The 19,616-nt window shown below is 39.5% G+C and overlaps 1 protein-coding gene across 2 annotated transcripts in view; it reads left to right on the top strand.

Moving 5' to 3' along the window:
• UTP20 (UTP20 small subunit processome component) overlaps positions 1-19,616 on the top strand; it is a 124,038-nt gene that overhangs the window by 18,874 nt on the left and 85,548 nt on the right. For both annotated transcript variants that reach the window (XM_060194234.1, XM_060194235.1), the window contains exons 13-19: positions 3,495-3,635; positions 4,559-4,647; positions 5,806-5,911; positions 8,235-8,385; positions 11,733-11,795; positions 12,733-12,891; positions 16,764-16,840. In XM_060194234.1, the coding sequence (XP_060050217.1) occupies positions 3,495-3,635; positions 4,559-4,647; positions 5,806-5,911; positions 8,235-8,385; positions 11,733-11,795; positions 12,733-12,891; positions 16,764-16,840 (786 nt within the window). The remainder of the gene's footprint in view (positions 1-3,494; positions 3,636-4,558; positions 4,648-5,805; positions 5,912-8,234; positions 8,386-11,732; positions 11,796-12,732; positions 12,892-16,763; positions 16,841-19,616) is intronic.

Below are 19,616 nucleotides of genomic sequence, written 5' to 3' on the forward strand. Positions count from 1 at the left end.
GACTCTGCTTAGCTTCTGAGATCGGATATGTTCAGGGTGGTATGGCCATAGACTTTTGCTGTTTTCTACATACATTTCAGAAGATTGTCAGTGCACACTATACCATGCCCAAGGCCCAGGTTTAAGCCTCCACTTGCAAGAAGATGGCTTCATGAGTCTTAAAGCAGTGCTACAGGCAGGCCTCTCTCGCCTTCCCGTCTCCCCCCTCCCCTTAATTTTTGTCTCTGTGAATAGTAATAATAATAAAAATAAAAAGGGGAAATGGCTACCAGGAGCAGTGGATTTGTAGTGCTGCCACTGAGTCCCAGTGATAGCCCAGGTGGCAATTTAAAAGAAAAAATGCATTTAAAAAAGCAGGGTAAGTATTAGATAGCATAATGATCATGCGGACATTCAAGCCCGAGGATTCCAGGTCTCAGGTTCAGTCCCCTCCACCACCATAAACCAGAGCTAAACAGTGCTTTGGTTAAAAAACAAAACAAACAAACAGACAACAACAACAACAAAAAAAAACCAGCTGGGATTTTGTTTGGAATTGGAAGTAAACATATAGACCATTTTTGGGAGAATTTTCACTTCCTTAAGGATGCACAAACCTAGTCTTGTATATGGGAAAGTAGTATGGGAGTGACTTAACTAATAAATTATACCTTTGCATTATTTGAATTATTTAAAGCACAATGAATTGCTTTATTTCATTGAAATAATTTATTCATTTAAGAGTTGAAACAAAGTTGGGCAGGGGTAGATAGCATAATGGTTATGCAAACAGACTGTCAAGCCTGAGGCTCCAAAGTCCCAGGTTCAATCCCCTGGACCACCATAAACCAGAGTTGATCAGTGCTCTGGTTTAAAAAAAAAAAAAAAAAAGTTGAAACAAAGTTTACTTACATATATGAGGGAATTCTTATTTTTAAAATCATTGAGTGAGTATACTTCTAGAAATTACAGAATATCAAACCAGTTCCCTTATCATTCCTATGTTTCTACTTAAGATTTTTTTTTTTTTAAACTGGGCTAGACCTGTTAACTGTTTCTTGAAATCAGTGCTGAGTACTAACTCAGCTTTGAAGCATCATAACCTCGCTTGAGGTGGGCTTCATTGTCCCCATGGTCATATGGCAGAGTTCAGTCTGAGATCCTGAAGGAACTGCTCTTCCTCACATGTTGCTCCTCTACCAAATTTAGAAACAACTTCTCTATTAAAACTTGTCAGCAGGCACTTGTTGGGTTTTTATTTTACTGAATTCTGGTTCCTGAGAAATGGATAATGAGTAACTCTTAGAAAATTATTCCATTGCAACTCTTCTCTTGATTTTGTAATTTTGAGTGGCACATTTCTTGAAGGTGGCCAAAGCTCTGGGTCCTGGGCCATGAGAGGCTAATTGCTATGTTGGCTTCTGTGACATAAGGGCAATGGTTCACCTGAGCCTGTATGCCAGGCCTCAGGCAGTCACCTAAGCTGTCTCAACTAGCTCTTGGAATGTGTCTTGTGGGTATATTGACTTAGATAAGTGCCAGGGTTTCTGTGGTTTCTTTCTCTGAGAAAACACCCCTCTGCCATAGAGATGGGACATATGTGAATGGTCACCTTTGTCCTAATATTTTCAGTGATACTCAGTCCACTTGTCTCACAGGTTCATTGAGAGAATAATAGTTACTAGAGGTGAATGAGCTTTAGAAGCTAAATTTATTCTGTCATTGACATTTATTACTGTATCAGGCACAGTTCTAGGTACTGGAGTATAATAGGAAAGGTCTGCAGAATTATACCTGTTATCTTACAATTTTGTAAATCAATATTAAGTCACTAATAAAATGAAAATAAGTTTAAAAAAATACAAAATTAAAAAAGGGGAAAGGTCTATTCTTTGGGTTAGGTGATGGGGAGAGGAATATAAAATGGATAAATAGGATAATTTTAGTAGGATTAAAAATAGGACACTGCTAGGGGAGAGTGCCTGGAGAAGTAGCACTATTCTTCTCTGGGGAGGGGAGCTTTGAACAATTTTATTGTCAAGTCAAGACTCCAATCTTTAAGAGAAAGACCTAGAATGACTTTTCCAGATGGAGGGGCCGTCATTGCAAAGGTTTATAGACAGGAATAAGCCCACTATGTTTGTAGAACAAAAAGGAAGCCTCTTGGTCCGGAGGTGGTGCAGTGGTTAAAGCATTGGACTCTCAGGCATGAGGTCCCTAGTTCAGTCCCTGACAGCACATGTACCAGAGTGATGTCTGGTTCTCTCTCTCTCTCTTTCTATCTTCTTCATGAATAAATAAATAAAATATTATAGGGGGGAGGGGAAAGGAAGCCTCTGTGATAAAGAATCAGGAAGAGGGCAAAGTGAGGAATTGAGAAGTAAATGAGGATCAGATCACTGAGGACCCTACAGGATAAGGAGTGGGTCTTACTGCAAGAGTTCATTGATTAGCATTGTGACAGAGGTAGGGGAGTAACATGGTTTATTGTTTTTTTTTTAAGCCTTTCTATATTTTAAAAATTATAAATAAAACAAAATTTCCCTGGTTCTTAAATCATGGTTACTTGTAGAAATATGTAGTGACGGGAGTCAGGTGTAGCACAGCGGGTTAAGCGCATGTGGCATCAAGTGCAAGGACTGGCATAAGGATCCCTGTTCGAGCCCCTGGCTGCCCACCTGCAGAGGAGTCACTTCACAGGCGGTGAAGCAGGTCAGCAGGCATCTATCTTTCTTTCCCCCTCTGTCTTCCCCTCCTTTCTCCATTTCTCTCTGTCCTATCCAATAACAACGACAACAATAATAACTACAACAATAAAAAGGGCAACAAAAAGGATAGATAAATAAATAAAGAAATATTTAGTGACTTTCAAAAATTGCCAGTGATGTAAGTTAGCTACCATAACTCCCAAACGTAGTATGGTAAATATGAGACAGAAAGAAAGTGACTTTTTGATTAATTTTAATGATGAAGGGGGCATGGGACTAAAGATCTGATAAGCAACTTCTGTTGTACAACAAATTAATCATTCTGGATATGGGAAGCAAATTTTAAGACAATTTTTATGTTTGTTTGTTTCTACAGTGTTTCAGATATGACGGGTGTTGCTCATTGGCAAAAAATCAGAGGCAGATAAGAGTAATGCCAAAGTAACATACCTAAAATCAAGTGTCATGTCCAAAAATATCATTGGATAAACATGTGCCAGATTTAAAAAGTCTGCACAAAATTCAGGGGTCATACTTAAAACTAGAAGAGACTGGGTTTCAATTGTGAAGCATATTAAAATAGAAAATGAATGAAACTAGTACCAATGAGGCTGGAAATGCCTCTTGCTGAAAATCTGTAAATGACTCAGATTTGTTTAATTATAATCAATCACAATCAGTTTCCTCCTCCCTCCCAAATTTCTGTACATGGAAAAGAACTATTTTAAACTTCAGGGGGCAACAGCAGTTATATTTTCCTCTAATATATATATATGACTAACCGTTTTTCTTCAGATCTTATCTAAGGCAAAGGAAGACTAGATCCCAAGGAAGAAAGGAACAGATGACAATATTGGACTATCTTTTATCTTTGATTCAGTTACCTCCAAATAAAGATGCTTGCCTTTCACGTTCTTGGGCAGCTCTTGTTGTGTTACCACATATTAGGTAAGAAAACATAATGTGGGATGTCAAAGTGGTGGCGCACCTAGTTAGACACACGTTACAACACAGAAGGATCTGGGCTCAAACCCTGATGACCTCACCACCTTCAAAGGGAAACTTCATGAGTGGTGAAGTAGAGTTTCATGTGTCTCTGTCTCCCTATCCTTTCTTAATTTATTTCTGTCTTATTAAAAGCAAAGAAAAAGAGGGAAGGGGAAAGGAAGGGAAGAGGATAAGGAAAAAAAAGAACAAACCCTGCTTCCAGGAGTGGTAGATTCATTGTGTAGGCACTGAGCACTAGCAGCAACTGTGGTGGCAATAAAAAAAAAAAAAAAAGTAATTTTGTTTGGTACCGTGCTTGACCTAAATGCCTGAGACTCCAAAGGTCTTGGCTTTACTTTCTGGCACCACTGTATCAGTGAGTGCTTTAGTCTCCTTGTGAAATTAAGTAAATCTTTGAAAATTGAAAGAGTAGCTGGAAAGGTGACCTAGTGGGTAGAGTGTTACACTGACAGGCATGAGGCCTTGCATTCAATCCCCCAAATTATGTGGTGCTTTAGTTCTCTCAATAATTAACAAATCTTTTAAATTTTATTTTACTTATTATTTTTATTTATTTGATGCAGATAAATTGAGAGGGGGAGAGACACACACCTGCAGCCTTGCTTCACCACTTGTGAAGCTTTCCCCCTGGGGGGGGGGCTTGAACCTGGGACCTTGCGCACTGTAATGTGTGCACTTAACCAGGTGCGCCACCACCTAGTCCCCCTTAAATTTTATTTTAAAAAGTGAAAGAGATGCATGGCTTGCTGATTTGAACATTTATTAGCCATTTCTTGCTGCTCCACCAAAAACAACACTGAGCAACAATTTGAACTTCTCTCCCCCTCCCCCCGAACCCTACTCCCCTTCCATATCCTGGACAGACCTCTGGAAAAAGAGAAGGTGATTCCACTCCTCACCAACTTCATAGAATTCCACTTCCAGACTGTTGACAGAAGGAGCTTTGGAAAAGGTAAGTTATAATCCCCATTTGTTTTCTTCTCTTTCTCTTCTGGCACACCCAGCTTAACTAAACATACAAATGACCAAAGAATAGTGCTAACATTGTGTCCTAGCATGGCCTAGAAATAGGCGACATGTTGGAAATTACACACTTGTTCCTCAGCAATCCAATGACCAGGTCAGGATGGCTTAAACATAAGCTGACTCTAAAGGAGCAGAACTGCTCTCCCTCAGTCGCAAACCCTGGCTCATATCTCATGTCTACCACACCTTGATAGTGCTCCTGGTATACACCGGATGTGCCAGGCACTTTGGTTTGCAGCCCCTATTGCCATTGTACATATGTATGCTCTTCCTGCCCAGGTCTTTGTCATTTGCTGAGCTCCTTATCTTTCAAAACTCAGCTCTGCACCTGTAGGAAGTCTTGCGTGACCCTTCTAGGCAAAAGTGGACTGTGCTACTCAAAACACCACTTCTCATTGCATGCTTTATGTCTCTCCTCACTAGCCCAAGAAGCACATAGATACTTTAGGACCTGTAAAATAGCTTAGTTGGATACTGCACTGCTTTGTCATTTGCCTGACCAAGGTTCTAGGCCAGCTTCCCACTGCATTGAAGAGACATTCTGTGCTGTGGTGTCCCTCCGTCTCCCATACACACACACATACACACACACACACACACACACACACACACACACACACACACACGTTTAAAAATAAATAAATGTTAAAAATAGTACTTTGGGCCTGGGAGATAGTTCACCAGGTGGAGCACGCCCCGTACCATGCTTGAGGTACTGGGTTCAAATCACAGTACAACATTGGAGTTCCATGGATGGCATAGCAGAGTACTGTTGCCATGATGATAGAGTGTCTTTCCTTTTTGTCTATGTCTCCCTCCGTCCTTCCCTCCAAATAAAAAAAATTAATGAAAATATTGGGCCCAAGAGGCCATTCAGTAGTATAACCTATGCAGAGTCCCCTAAGTTCAGTCCCTATACTGTATTTAAAAAAAGTGTTTAAGGTGGGCATGCTCACTTGGATAGTGCACTGATTTGCCATGTGTCCAACCCAGGTTCAAGTCCAGCCCTCACCATATTGAAGAAAGCTCTGGTGCTGTGTGTCAGAAATCAGTAATGTAGTTTCTCTTGTCTTTCTTCTCTTAGGTGATTTATTTGTTCTTTGTCAAGCTGTAAATACTATGCTGAGTTTGGAAGAATCTTCTGAACTTCTCCATTTGGTTTCTGTGGAACATGTGAAAAATTTAGTGTTGTAAGTAAACAGTTACATTCAGCTTAATAAGAAATAAAATATTTTTTTACAGTCTTCTGTTTTCCCTCTAAAAAACTTAGACCTAAGTGTTCAGCTTCAATCTATTTTACAACCTGGGTTTTACTCACAAAGGAAATTTGTTACTCATTTAGCTCCTACAGTTAAAATAAATACACTTTTAGACATACCCTTTAAATATAGATTCTCCTTGAAGAGGTTTTTATGTTGTTGTTGTTGTTGTTGTTTTGTATACAAGCAAATATAAAGTCTAAAGTCTATATTACTGACTCTTCCCAACCATCACATTACACACTGTTGACCTTTGAAATTTCTTTAGTGCTTCCAACATCCATATTCCTATCCAGCATCCTTTTTCAGCTTGATAAGATTAGCCTTTGAGTAAACTTTCTTTTTTTTTTTACACACAAAACAAAAAAACAATATTTCCCCCTTTTCCCAAAGAAGAATAAACCCAGGGCGTCAAACACATTCAATATCAATGGTACAGGGGATTGAACCTGGGACTTGGGAGCCTCAGGAGAGTCTCTTTGCATAACCACTATGCTATCTACTCTTACCCCTTAAGAAAACTTTCTGAAGGTCCTCTTACTATATACCCAAACAATATTTTTTTTTCTTTGTTTTAAGATTATTTAGCCAGTTCAAGTGTCCCTAGAAGCTCAAGACCACTGGGGAGTCATTCACTTCTCTCAAGATTCTCTCTTTAAGCTTTTTCTCAAGATCAGGTTCCTTGAAAACATGAACTACTTCTGACACTCCTTCCTTATTTACTCAGTTCCAATTGCACTGGTCTCTTGGATGCTTAGACAAAACACACATGTCTGGCACTTGGCCTCGCTATTGGTGTGTCCAGAAGTTCCCTAACTTCTTTCCCTCTAAAACATTCAGTGATGTCATTCTCACTATTTACTAGTTTGGTCATTTATTGGCTCCATTGCCCTGTTAGAATAAAAGCTTCAGGAAGACAGGGACTCAGTGTTTTGTTTGCTTTAATTGCCAGTGTACAGATACATAGTAAACACTCACTACATATTTGTTGAAAAAGCATGACATGTAACAGCGAAGCTGTTTTCCAGGGGTTATGCTGCTGATGGGTGAGGGTCCTGACTGCAACCAGAATACGCCTAGAGCCTTTGTCTGACCCTTTATTTACTGCCTTCTTCATTCATTCAGTGCCTGGTGCAAAGAAAACATTTAGTAAATATGTGTTCGCCTTTATGCCATTTTTACTTATAACTTGGTGGTAAATGGGAATGATAGCCTTTGGATTTTAGTCAAAGTTGCATTTGTTTCCTTCTCTTTCTTTTTCTCCTTCCCTCCTTTCTTTCTAGAATTATTTAATGTTGGTTACCCAGTGAAACATGCTTTGCTGTGCATGAGGCCCAAGGTTCAAACTTCAGCACCACATGGGAGTTTTGTGGATGGTGGATCAAGACTATAATGTCACTGTTCTCTTACTGTCACAATAAATAAGCAAGCAAACAAACAAACAAAAACTAGCGACAGAGGCTATTCAGTGATATTGAATGTGTTTGAGGCCCTGGGTTTATTCTTCTTTGGGGAAAGGGGAAATACTGGGTTTTTTGTTTGTTTGTTTGTTTTTGGTATGTGTTTATTTACAAAAAGGAAACACTGACAAAAAACAATAGGATAAGGGGTACATCTCCACACAATTCTCACCACCAGAACTCCGTATCCTATCTTCTCCCCTGATAGCTTTCCTATTCTATTTTTTTTTTTATCCTTATTGATTTATTGGATAGAGACAGCCAGAAATCGAGAGGGAAGGATGGGATCGAGAGAGAGACACCTGCAGCACTGCTTCACCACTTATGAAGCTTTCACCCTGCAGGTGGGGACTGGGGACTTGAACCTGGGTCTTTACTCATTGTAATGTGTGCTAAAGCAGGTGCACCACCACTTGGCCCCACGCGTTCCTATTTTTTATCCCTCTGGGAGTATGGATCTAGGGTCATTATGGGATGCAGAAGGTAGAATATCTGGCTTCTGTAATTGCTTCCCCACTAAACATGGGAAAATACTGATTTTTGTCTTTTGCCTTTATCTATGTGTGTCTTCATCTGTGTGAAAAACTGGCCAGGAATGGTGAAATTGTACTTGTGTGAGGCATCAGAAACTGGCTAGACCTCAAAAACCTCACCTCTAAGTGATGATGATTGTCCAGAAAACTTCCATTTTCTTTTCAAATTCCTCCTTTGGGAATGGTTTCCTGCCATTTCTGTGGTAGTCTAAACAGTATGGGTGCAGGTTGCTGCTGGGTCTAATAAATGCTTTCTTGTAGAATGTTTCCCATGGAGCCGTCTGTCCTGCTCTTGGCTGACCTCTATTATCAGAGATTATCCTTATGTGGCTGCAAAGGACTGCTTTCTGAGGATACCTTAATGGAATTATTCCCCAAGTTACAAGCAAATATTTCAACTGGCATCTCCAAGGTAATCCTGTTTGTCATGTTCCTTGTCTCTTATCTTTTGTTTTTGTATATTGTACAGCATATCAGAAAATGTGGGGTGGGGGAATAGAGGACTCCTCAAAGCAGTTATTCCTGAACACTGACCTATCAACTGACTGCAGCAAGACTAATTGGTGAGCATGGTAAAAGGACCAGTTTTTATATTCCCCACACCCTTAAGTACTGATTCCGTAAAGCTGAGGTATGTAAGGTCCCAGGTTCAATCCCCAGCATCACCATAAACCAGAATTGAGCAGTGCTCTGGTGTTTCTCTGTATCTCTCTCAATAAAACAAAATACTAGATGCGAAAATATTGAACAAAATTTTATCCAACCAGATACAGCAGTATATCAAAAAGATTGTTCATCATGACCAAGTGGGGTTTATCCCAGGCACGCAAGGTTGGTTTAATATACGTAAATCAATCACTGTGATCCACCACATCAACAAAAGCAAGACCAAAAACCACATGGTCATATCAGTTGATGCAGAGAAAGCCTTTGACAAAATCCAACATGCCTTTATGATCAAAACACTACAAAAAATGGGAATAGATGGAAAACTGCTGAAGATAGTGGAGTCTATACATAGCAAACCTACAGCCAACATCATACTCAATGGTGAAAAACTGGAAGCATTTCCACTCAGATCAGGTACTAGACAGGGCTGCCCACTATCACCATTACTATTCAACATAGTGTTGGAAGTTCTTGCCATAGCAATCAGGCAGGAGCAAGGAATTCAAGGGATACAGGTTGGAAGAGAAGAAGTCAAACTCTCCTTATTTGCAGATGACATGATAGTATACATGGAAAAACCTAAGGAATCCAGCAAGAAGCTTTTGGAAATCATCACACAATAAGGTGATGATTTCCAAGGTGTCAGGCTATAAAATTAACATTCAAAAGTCAGTGGCATTCCTCTCTGCAAACACTAAGTTAGAAGAAATTGAGATCCAGAAATCAATTCCTTTTACTATAGCAACAAAAACAATAAAATATCTAGGAGTAAACCTAACCAAAGAAATGAAAGACTTGTATACTGAAAATTATGAGTCACTACTCAAAGAAATTGAAAAAGACACAAAGAAGTGGAAAGATATTCCATGTTCATGGGTTGGAAGAGTTAACATCATCAACATGAATATATTACCCAGAGCCATCTACAAATTTAGTGCTATCCCTATCAAGATCCCAAGCACAATTTTTTGGAGAATAGAAAAAATGCTACAAATGTTCATCTGAAACCAGAAAAGACCTAGAATTGCCAAAACAATCTTGAGAAGAAAGAACAGAACCAGAGGCATCACACTTCCAGATTTCAAACTGTATTATAGGGCCATTGTCATCAAAACTGCTTGGTACTGGAACATGAACAAATACACTGACCAGTGGAATAGAATTGAGAGCCCAGAAATAAGGCCCCACACCTGTGGACATCTAATCTTTGACAAAGGTGCCCAGACTATTAAATGGGGAAAGCAGAGTCTCTTCAACAAATGGTGTTGGAAACAGTGGATTGAAACATGCAGAAGAATGGAACTGAATCACTGTATTTCACCAAATACAAAAGTAAATTCCAAGTGGATCAAGGACTTGGATGTTAGGCCACAAACTATCAGATACTTAGAGGAAAATATTGGCAGAACTCTTTTCCACATAAATTTTAAAGACATTTTCAATGAAACGAATCCAATTACAAAGAAGACTAAGGCAAGTATAAACCTATGGGACTACATCAAACTAAAAAGCTTCTTCACAGCAAAAGAAACCACTACCCAAACCAAGAGACCCCTCACAGAATGGGAGAAGATCTTTACATGCGATACATCAGACAAGAGTTTAATAACCAACATATATAAAGAGCTTGCCAGACTCAACAACAAGACAACAAATAACCCCATCCAAAAATGGGGGGAGGACATGGATAGAATATTTACCACAGAAGAGATCCAAAAGGCCAAGAAACATATGTAAAAATGCTCCAAGTCTCTGATTGTCAGAGAAATGCAAATCAAGACAACAATGAAATATTACTTCACTCCTGTGAGAATGTCATACCTCAGAAAAGGTAACAGCAACAAATGCTGGAGAGGGTGTGGGGTCAAAGGAACCCTCCTACACTGCTGGTGGGAATGTCATTTGGTCCAACCTCTGTGGAGAGCAGTCTGGAGAATTCTCCGAAGGCTAGAAATGGACCTACCCTATGACCCTGCAATTCCTCTCCTGGGGATATATCCTAAGGAACCCAACACATCCATCCAAAAAGATCTGTGTACACATATGTTCTTGGCAGCACAATTTGTAATAGCCAAAACCTGGAAGCAACCCAGGTGTCCAACAACAGATGAGTGGCTGAGCAAGTTGTGGTATATATACACAATGGAATACTACTCAGCTGTAAAAAATGGTGACTTCACCGTTTTCAGCTGATCTTGGATGGACCTTGAAAAAATCATGTTGAGTGAAATAAGTCAGAAACAGAAGGATGAATATGGGATGATCTCACTCTTGGGCAGAAGTTGAAAAACAACATCAGAAAAGAAAAAAATACTATATTATCAAATAGTGGGGTTAGATAACATAATGAAAATGCAAAGAGAGTCTTGGTCTTGAGGCTCTGAAATTCCAGGCTCAATCTGCTTCACCACCATAAACAAGAGCTGAGCAGTGCTCTCTAGTTAAAAAAAAAAAAAAAAAAAAAGACTGGGTAAAACTGAAAAATCTCTATAACTCTATAAAAACCTCAAGGTGATAGTGATTCTTTCCAGTATATAAAAATTCTGGGTTTTTTAATGTATATTTACTAGATAGGACAGCCAGAAATCATGAGGGAAGCGGGTGGTAGAGAGGGAGAGAGATGGAGAGACATCTGCAACACTGCTTCACCACTTGCAAAGCTTTCCTTCTGCAGGTGTGTCCTTGCATTTTGTAACGTGTGCTCAAGCAGTTATGCCACCACCCGACCACCTGTATATAAAAATTCTTAAGTAAGGTACTTAGAAATAAAATTCTTTCATTTTAATGAAATTGACAACTTAATACATTTTTGTGTATTTATCCACAGCGATGCTTATAGTGTCTTAGTTCAGAGAAGCAACATAGTTTTATGTGCATTCTGATCTTCTTAGAATATCTGGTCATCAACTAGTCCATGTGCTTTTTGAATATATTATTGGTTAAATAAGCAATGATGAATAGAATGGACACAGGCTACTCTAACAAATGATATCTTTTTCTTAATATAATTCTATAAAACTTAGCTCTTCCTAATAGTAAGTTTCTTCCTTGGTTTAACATTGAAGTTTGAAACATGTTTTTTTTCTCCAGATACGACTTTTGACGATACGAATCCTAAACCACTTTGAAGTGAGACTTCCAGAACTGATGGAGGTACTTAAGCTGCTCAGTTTGAGTAACATTTAAAAATAGAATTCGATATATTTATTTCCAAAGTGAGACCTTTGCAGAGAACTCAAGCACAATAATTTGCAGTTTATTTATTTGTTAGCTTGTTTTTTATTCTTGCTTGTGTCCACCCAGGCTGCTAAGAAAATTCATGATCAATTGGTGATTCTTCTCTCAGACATTTTTTTTTTACGCATCCATAACTGAAACATGGTACCACAGAGGGTTTTTTGTTGTTGTTTTACTTTGTTTTATTTGTTTGTTTGTAGTCATATCAGTACCTCTAATCTTACCCTTTTCTTTTAAAGTTTTAATTGTATTTCACAAAAATATCTTATTTGGTGGATGCTGAGCTGTGCTCTCTGTAGTTCTTCAGCTACAAACTGTAGTCAACATTGTTACAGGTAGCTTTGTGCAGGGAAAAACAGACAACGTGCAGACTCTTAACTTCTAGAGACAGAAAAGACTTCAACTAAAGGCAGCGATAGGGCTGGGGTTGATAGAATAGTGATTATGCAAAGAAACTTTCAATTGTGAGACTCCAAAGTCCCAGGTTCAATCTCCCACACCATCATAAGCCAGAGCTGAGCAGTACTTTGGTAAAAAACAAAGAAAAAAAGGGGCGGGGAGCTAGTGATAGTAAATGTTGTAGCTTCTTTACTTTAGCATATTGCCAGTCACTTTGAGAATTGCTTTCCTGGTTTGTGTCATTCTGTTCTAGTCAACCTAAACTGTTTATCAAAATATAAATTGACCTGAGGAAAAGTGAATCACTTAAAAAAAAAAATGAAAGCCTTGTCTACTGAATTTGAAACAGTAACATAGGCCAGCTTTTCTTTTTGAGACCTTTGTTTACATTTACCTTTCTTTCTGGAAAACTTGAAACACTGAGTTGCTTCCTTGGTTTTCTGTGGTCACTCAGGATGACAGTCTTACAGAACGCCAGTCAGTCTTTGCTGTATTACGCCAGGCAGAGCTTGTTCCAGCAACTGTAAATGACTACAGAGAGAAGCTTCTTCATTTGAGAAAACTAAGGCATGATGTGGTACAGACTGCTGTCCCTGATGGGCCACTACAGGAGGTATAAAACAGTGCGTCTTTAAAGTCTTTCTCCTCCTCTTACTCCTCCTCCTCCTTTAACTTGACTTTTGCTTTAAGATATGTTTACCTGCCATTATTTTTTAATTTTTTTTTCTTTTTGCCTCTAGGGTTATTGAATCCACTGCTCCTGGAGGCTATTTTTTCCCTTTTTGTTGCCCTCGTTTTTATTGTTGTGGTTATTATTATTGTTGTCATTGTTGTTGGATAGAACAGAGAGAAATGGAGAGAGGAAGGGAGACAGAGGTGGAGAGAAAGATAGACACCTGCAGACCTGCTTCACTTGTGAAGCGACCCACCTGCAGGTAGGGAGCTGGGGCTTGAACTGGGATCCTTACGCTGTTCCTTGCACTTCACGCCATGTACGCCTAACCTGCTGCACTAGCAGTCATTTTTAAAGGCTTGTGTGTGTGTGTGTAAGAGAAGCTAGAGTACTACTCTAGTACATGTGCTGCTGAGGATTGAACCAGGGACCTCAGGCATACACGTCCATTAATGAAATGATTCAACCAGTCGTATTTTTAACTGGCTCTTGACAAAAAAGAAGCATATGGAAGTGGAGGTAGGAGGAGCATTGGGGACCCAGTGCACCTTGATGGAGAGAGACTAAGTTGGTGGTGGTACTCAGATACCTATCATCGGGAGATAAAAAATGATATATGTGTGACAACAGCTGGCTTGTACATCATTATTCCTAATAAGATAAGGGGCAGGGAGTCGGGCTGTAGTACAGCGGGCTAAGCGCAGGTGGCGCAAAGCACAAAGACCGGCATAAGGATCCCGGTTTGAACCCCGGCTCCCCACCTGCAGGGGAGTCGCTTCACAGGCGGTGAAAGCAGGTCTACAGGTGTCTTTCTCTCCTTCTCTCTGTCTTCCCCTCCCTCTCTTCATTTCTCTCTGTCCTATCCAACAACAACAATAATAACTACAACAATAAAACAACAAGGGCAACAAAAGGGAAAAAATAAATAAAATAAATATTTATATATATAAAGATGATAAGGGGCAAAGGGATATACCAATGTCATGACAAAAATAGAAAGAAAAGTCTTTAAGTGTTCAGTAGCCAGGGGAAGAAAGTACTTGCATGCATGTGGTCCCAGGTTTAATTGCCAACACCAAATATACCAGAGCTAAGTGGTGTTCTGGTCTCCCATTCTTGTAATTTGATCTCATAATAATAAGCAGAAAAATCTCAAAAACTAGGAAAGCCCCATTTCACTTGGGTCCTTTGAATTATATGGCACAGACTTTTTTTTTTCTTTTGCTAGTAGGAGCTGGGTGCCAGCACTGCACATCCACTGTCCACTGTTCCCACTGGCCATTTTTTCTGTTTTTGTTTGCTTGTTTTCCTTTCTTTTTTTTATTTGTCAGGACAGAGAGAAATTAAGAGGAAGATAGATAGCTACAGATCTGCTTCACCACTCATGAAGTGGCCTCCCTGCAGGGTAGAGCCAGGGTTCAAAACCAGGTCCTTGTTCATGTGTGCTTAACTGGGTGCGCCACCACCCAGCCTCTCCACCAGTCATCTTTGACTATAGAAGCAATTCTCTATACCCCCCTTACTCTGTGTGCCTAGTATGTGAACAGAAATTGTAAGTGACAACAAGATGATTCAATATCAAGTTTAAAGTCTTAATATATTCTAGATTTATTAGGTGCTTTAGGTGTAAGCCCTCCACCCACCCGCATACCTAACTACCTTTCTCTTTCTTCTTCTCCGTCTTTATTTGTTCCTATCTTCTTTCTTTCAAGATTTATTAATGAGAGAGAAAGAGAGAATTGGAGCAACCTTCTAGCATAATGATGCTGAGAGTTGAACTCAGACCCTGATGGTTGAGAGTCCAGGCTTTATCCACTGAGCTGCCTCCCAGGCACCTCTACCCTTTGTATCATGGTTTTTTGCCATCTGTGACCCATGGAGCTATATCACAGATCCCTTTTTGATAAAAGCCAGATAGAGGAATGCCCCTTTGTAACAAAGCAGTTCTACTCATAACCTATGTTACATCATGGTGTCCTGTGTAACACTTCATTTGGGAAAGGGAGTGCTGCTAAAACATACCCCACCACCACCAGCTACATCCCTCTCCTCTGCAAGTAAAACTACCTTCAAAGAATACAGTGAGGGGGCCAGGTGGTGGCGCACATGGTTAAACACACACACTACAGTGTGCAAGGACCCGGGTTCAAGCCTCTGGTCCCCACCTGCAAGGGGAAAGCTTCACGAGTGGTGAAGCGGGGCTTCAGGTATCTCTCTCCCTTTTTATCTCCCCTTTCCCCTCTTAATTTCTCTGTCTCTATCCAATAATAAATGAATAAAAAGAGTACAGTGAGATACTAATAATAACAACTGTCACCCCAAAGTCTACTGGAAAACCCCAGGCCCTCTGAACTGAACTTGTTCCTGTTTGTCTCCTTATGCAGCACCAGAAGATGACCTCAGGGCTTCTTGCATGTATGATACTGCTGAGTATCCTCTCAGCCTGATCTTTTTACTTTCATTTAGAAAGAGCTGAGGACATAAAGAGGAAAGAAACCATAGCACTGTACCACCATCCTTGGTGTTACCTGTGCTTCCACACGGTTCTGGGGCTAAAACCCACTGTCTTGAGAAAATGTGCTCTGTTGTATGAATCAGTTTCTTTTCTTTTTTTTTTTTTCTTTATTTCTCTCTTTTAATTTTTTAAAAATTTATTTTCTCCTTTTGTTGCCTTGTTTTTTTTTCTGTTATAGTTATTGTTATTGATGTCATCATTGTTAGATAGGACAGAGGGAAATGAAGAGAGGAGGGGGAGACAGAGAGGGAGAGAGAAAGATAGATACCTGCAGACCTGTTTTACCACCTGTGAAGTGACTCCCCTGCAGGTGGGGAGCCGGGGGCTCGAACCAGGTTCCTTATGCCGGTCCTTGCACTTGATGCCACCTGTGCTTAACCTGCTGTGCTACTGCCCAACTCCCTCTCTCTTTTTAAATAAAATGGCTCACTTGGATAATAATGTTGCTTTGCCATGTGCAGGATCCAGGTTTGAATTTGATCCTCTCTTCATTCTCTCTCTCTTTCTCTGTGCCTCTGTGTCTTTTTCTTAAAAAAAAAAAAAATTGATCAACATGAAAGAGATAGAGAGCATATCACTCTGGTATGTGCAACTCTGGAGATCAAGCTCAGGACTTCAAATTCAAATACTATAACCATCATGCTACCTCTCCAAGGTCCCCTGAATACCTTTTTTGATGCGTAGTTAGGAAGTCAAGACAGCTGCTTATTTAGGAAGCCTTAGCTGTTAGTCACAGTGCAAGTTCTGGTGTCCCTTGGCTTCTGTTGCTTTACTTACTACTCTTCAGGTTTTGTCTTTATCAGTTAGTAGTAACATTGTTTGCTAGGAAACTTAATCATTAATCGTATCTGTTTATTCAAGTATGTTTTTTATGCAGGAGCATCTGGAATGATTATGAATGTGATGTTTGCTTTAGCAAATCCTTTTGTTAACTAGTGAGTGACATTCTGGAGAGAGGAGGAAAAATTATTGCACACTGAGTTTGGAGTTGGTACTACTTTTTTCTTAAAAAATACAAGCTCCCCATGGGCAGGAGATGATAGTTATGTAAAGAAACTGTCATGCTTGAGACTCCCGAGTTCCCAGGTTTAATCCCCCCAAACCACCATAAGCCAGAGCTGAGCAGTGCTCTGATAATAATAATAATAAATAATAATAATAATAATAATAACAACAACAACAAAGAACAAGATTCCCTCCCAAGTTCAGCTTGTTCTGAATCAAGGATATGTGCATGTCAGTACTGTCTTGTTCTAGTTTGTAATTCACTTTCTAAACTAGTATCCTACTATCACAGGTGCCGCTTCGTTATTTAATAGGCATGTTGTATATAAACTTCAGTGCTCTCTGGGATCCTGTTATTGAACTCATAAGGTAAGCATGGGTTAAAAAGATGAGGTCTTTGGGCTCTTACTGCTGTAGGATGACAGATCAGTACTATATTCCTAGTCATGTTCTATCTTACAGAAATTTCTTTCATTTCAAGAAATTCTTTTCAATGTAACAATTGTTGTTTCAGGGTACAATTTTTCATCTTCTTCATATATGTGCCAACACACTTCACCCACCACCAAAATGCTATATCCCTCCACTGGAGGTCATCTTTGGCTCCTAAACATCTTTAAGTCCCTTCCCACTTCCTCATTAGTGTCTTCATATATTATGTAAGTTTCACTTTCAATTTTCCCTTGTTTAGTGTCTAAGGAATTTTTCTCCCCCTCCCCACTAGAATTATGACTGGGGCTAACTACCTGCATGACTCCATCATTCCCAATAGCTGTTGTTCCCCCCCTCCCTTATTTTTGATGGAGGGAAAGGAGGGAGGAAGGAAGACAGAGAAAATGAGAGAGACAAGACAGGGAAAAAGGGAGAGATGAGAAGATAAATAGAAGGAGAGACACTGTTGCTTGTCTGAGATGGATTTTATGCCTCCATTTTGTTTGAGTGACAGTCTAGCAGGATACAGTATTCTTGGTTGAAAGCCTTTCTCATTGAGAACTCGATAGATATCTTGCCATTCTCTTCTGGCCTGTAGTGTTTGTGTTGAAGTCTGTTGCTGATCTTATGGGTTTTCCTCTGTAGGTGACTCTTTGTTTTTCTCTTGCAGCCTTCAGGATTCTTTCTTTATCCTTATTCCTTTTCATTCTAAATATGATGTGTTTGGTGTCTTTAAGTCTGGGTTAATTCTGTTTGGGACCCTCTGGGCTTCTTTAACCCTTATGTTGTCTAGACTAGAGACGTTCTTATCTGTTATGTCCTATAGAATGCTTTCTTCCTCTCCCTCTCTTCCTCTTTTTTTTTTTTAAATTTGTTTCTTTATTGGGGAATTAGTGTTTTACATTCAACAGTAAATACAATAGTTTATACATGCATAACATTCCCCAGTTGCCCATTTAACAATACAATCCCCACTATGTCATTTATTATCCTTCATGGACCTGGATTCTCCCCACCCACCCACCCCAGAGTCTTTTACTTTGGTGCAATACGCCAATTCCATTTCAGGTTCTACTTGTGTTTTCTTTTCTGATCTTGTTTTTCAACTTCTGCCTGAGAGTGAGATCATCCCATATTCATCCTTCTGTTTCTGACTTATTTCACATAACATGAATTTTTCAAGGTCCATCAAAGACCGGCTGAAAACGGTGAAGTCACCATTTTTTATAGCTGAGTAGTATTCCATTGCGTATATATACCACAACTTGCTCAGCCACTCATCTGTTGTTGGACACCTGGGTTGCTTCCAGGATTTGGCTATTACAAATTGTGCTGCCAAGAACATATGTGTACACAGATCTTTTTGGATGGATGTGTTGGGTTCCTTAGGATATATCCCCAGGAGAGGAATTGCAGGGTCATAGGGTAGGTTTATTTCTAGCCTTCTGAGAGTTCTCCAGACTGTTCTCCACAGAGGTTGGACCAATTGACATTCTCACCAGCAGTGCAGGAGGGTTCCTTTGACCCCCAAACCCTCTCCAGCGTTTGCTGCTGTTACCTTTTCTGATGTGTGACATTCTCACAGGAGTGAAGTGATATCTCATTGTTGTCTTGATTTGCATTTCTCTGACAATCAGAGACTTGGAACATTTTTTCATATGTTTCTCGGCCTTTTGGATCTCTTCTCTGGTGAATATTCTGTCCAAGTCCTCCCCCCATTTTTGGATGGGGTTATTTGTTGTCTGTTGTAGAGTTTGGCAAGCTCTTTATATATGTTGGTTATTAAACTCTTGTCTGATGTATCGCATGTAAAGATCTCCCATTCTGTGAGGGGTCTCTTGGTTTGGGTAGTGGTTTCTTTTGCTGTGAAGAAGCTTTTTAGTTTGATGTAGTCCCATAGGTTTATACTTGCCTTAGTCTTCCTTGTAATTGGATTCGTTTCATTGAAAATGTCTTTAAAATTTATGTGGAAAAGAGTTCTGCCAATATTTTCCTCTAAGTATCTGATAGTTTGTGGCCTAACATCCAAGTCCTTGATCCACTTGGAATTTACTTTTGTATTTGGTGAAATACAGTGATTCAGTTTCATTCTTCTGCATGTTTCAACCCATTGTTTCCAACACCATTTGTTGAAGAGACTCTGCTTTCCCCATTTAATAGTCTGGGCCCCTTTGTCAAAGATTAGATGTCCATAGGTGTGGGGCCTCATTTCTGGGCTCTCAGTTCTATTCCACTGGTCAGTGTATTTTTTCATGTTCCAGTACCAAGCAGTTTTGATGACAGTGGCCCTATAATACAGTTTGAGATTTGGGAGTGTGATGCCTCCAGTTCTGTTCTTTTTTCTCAAGATTGTTTTGGCAATTCTAGGTCTTTTCTGGTTCCAGATAAACATTTGTAGCATTTGTTCTATTCTCCTAAAAAATGTGCTTGGGATCTTGCTGGGGATAGCATTAAATTTGTAGATGGCTCTGGGTAATATATTCATTTTGATGATGTTAATTCTTCCAACCCATGAACATGGAATATCTTTCCACTTCTTTGTGTCTTTTTCAATTTCCTTGAGTAGTGACTCATAATTTTCAATATATAAGTCTTTCACTCCAGGAGCAGTGGATTCATAGTGCAGGCACTGAACCCCAGTGATTATATATATTAAAAAGAAATATATATATACATATATATATTAAATTTAATATATAAAAAAGAAAAAGAA

The sequence above is a fragment of the Erinaceus europaeus genome, chromosome 7 (genome assembly GCF_950295315.1).
Source record: "Erinaceus europaeus chromosome 7, mEriEur2.1, whole genome shotgun sequence".
Taxonomy (NCBI): Eukaryota; Metazoa; Chordata; class Mammalia; order Eulipotyphla; family Erinaceidae; genus Erinaceus; species Erinaceus europaeus.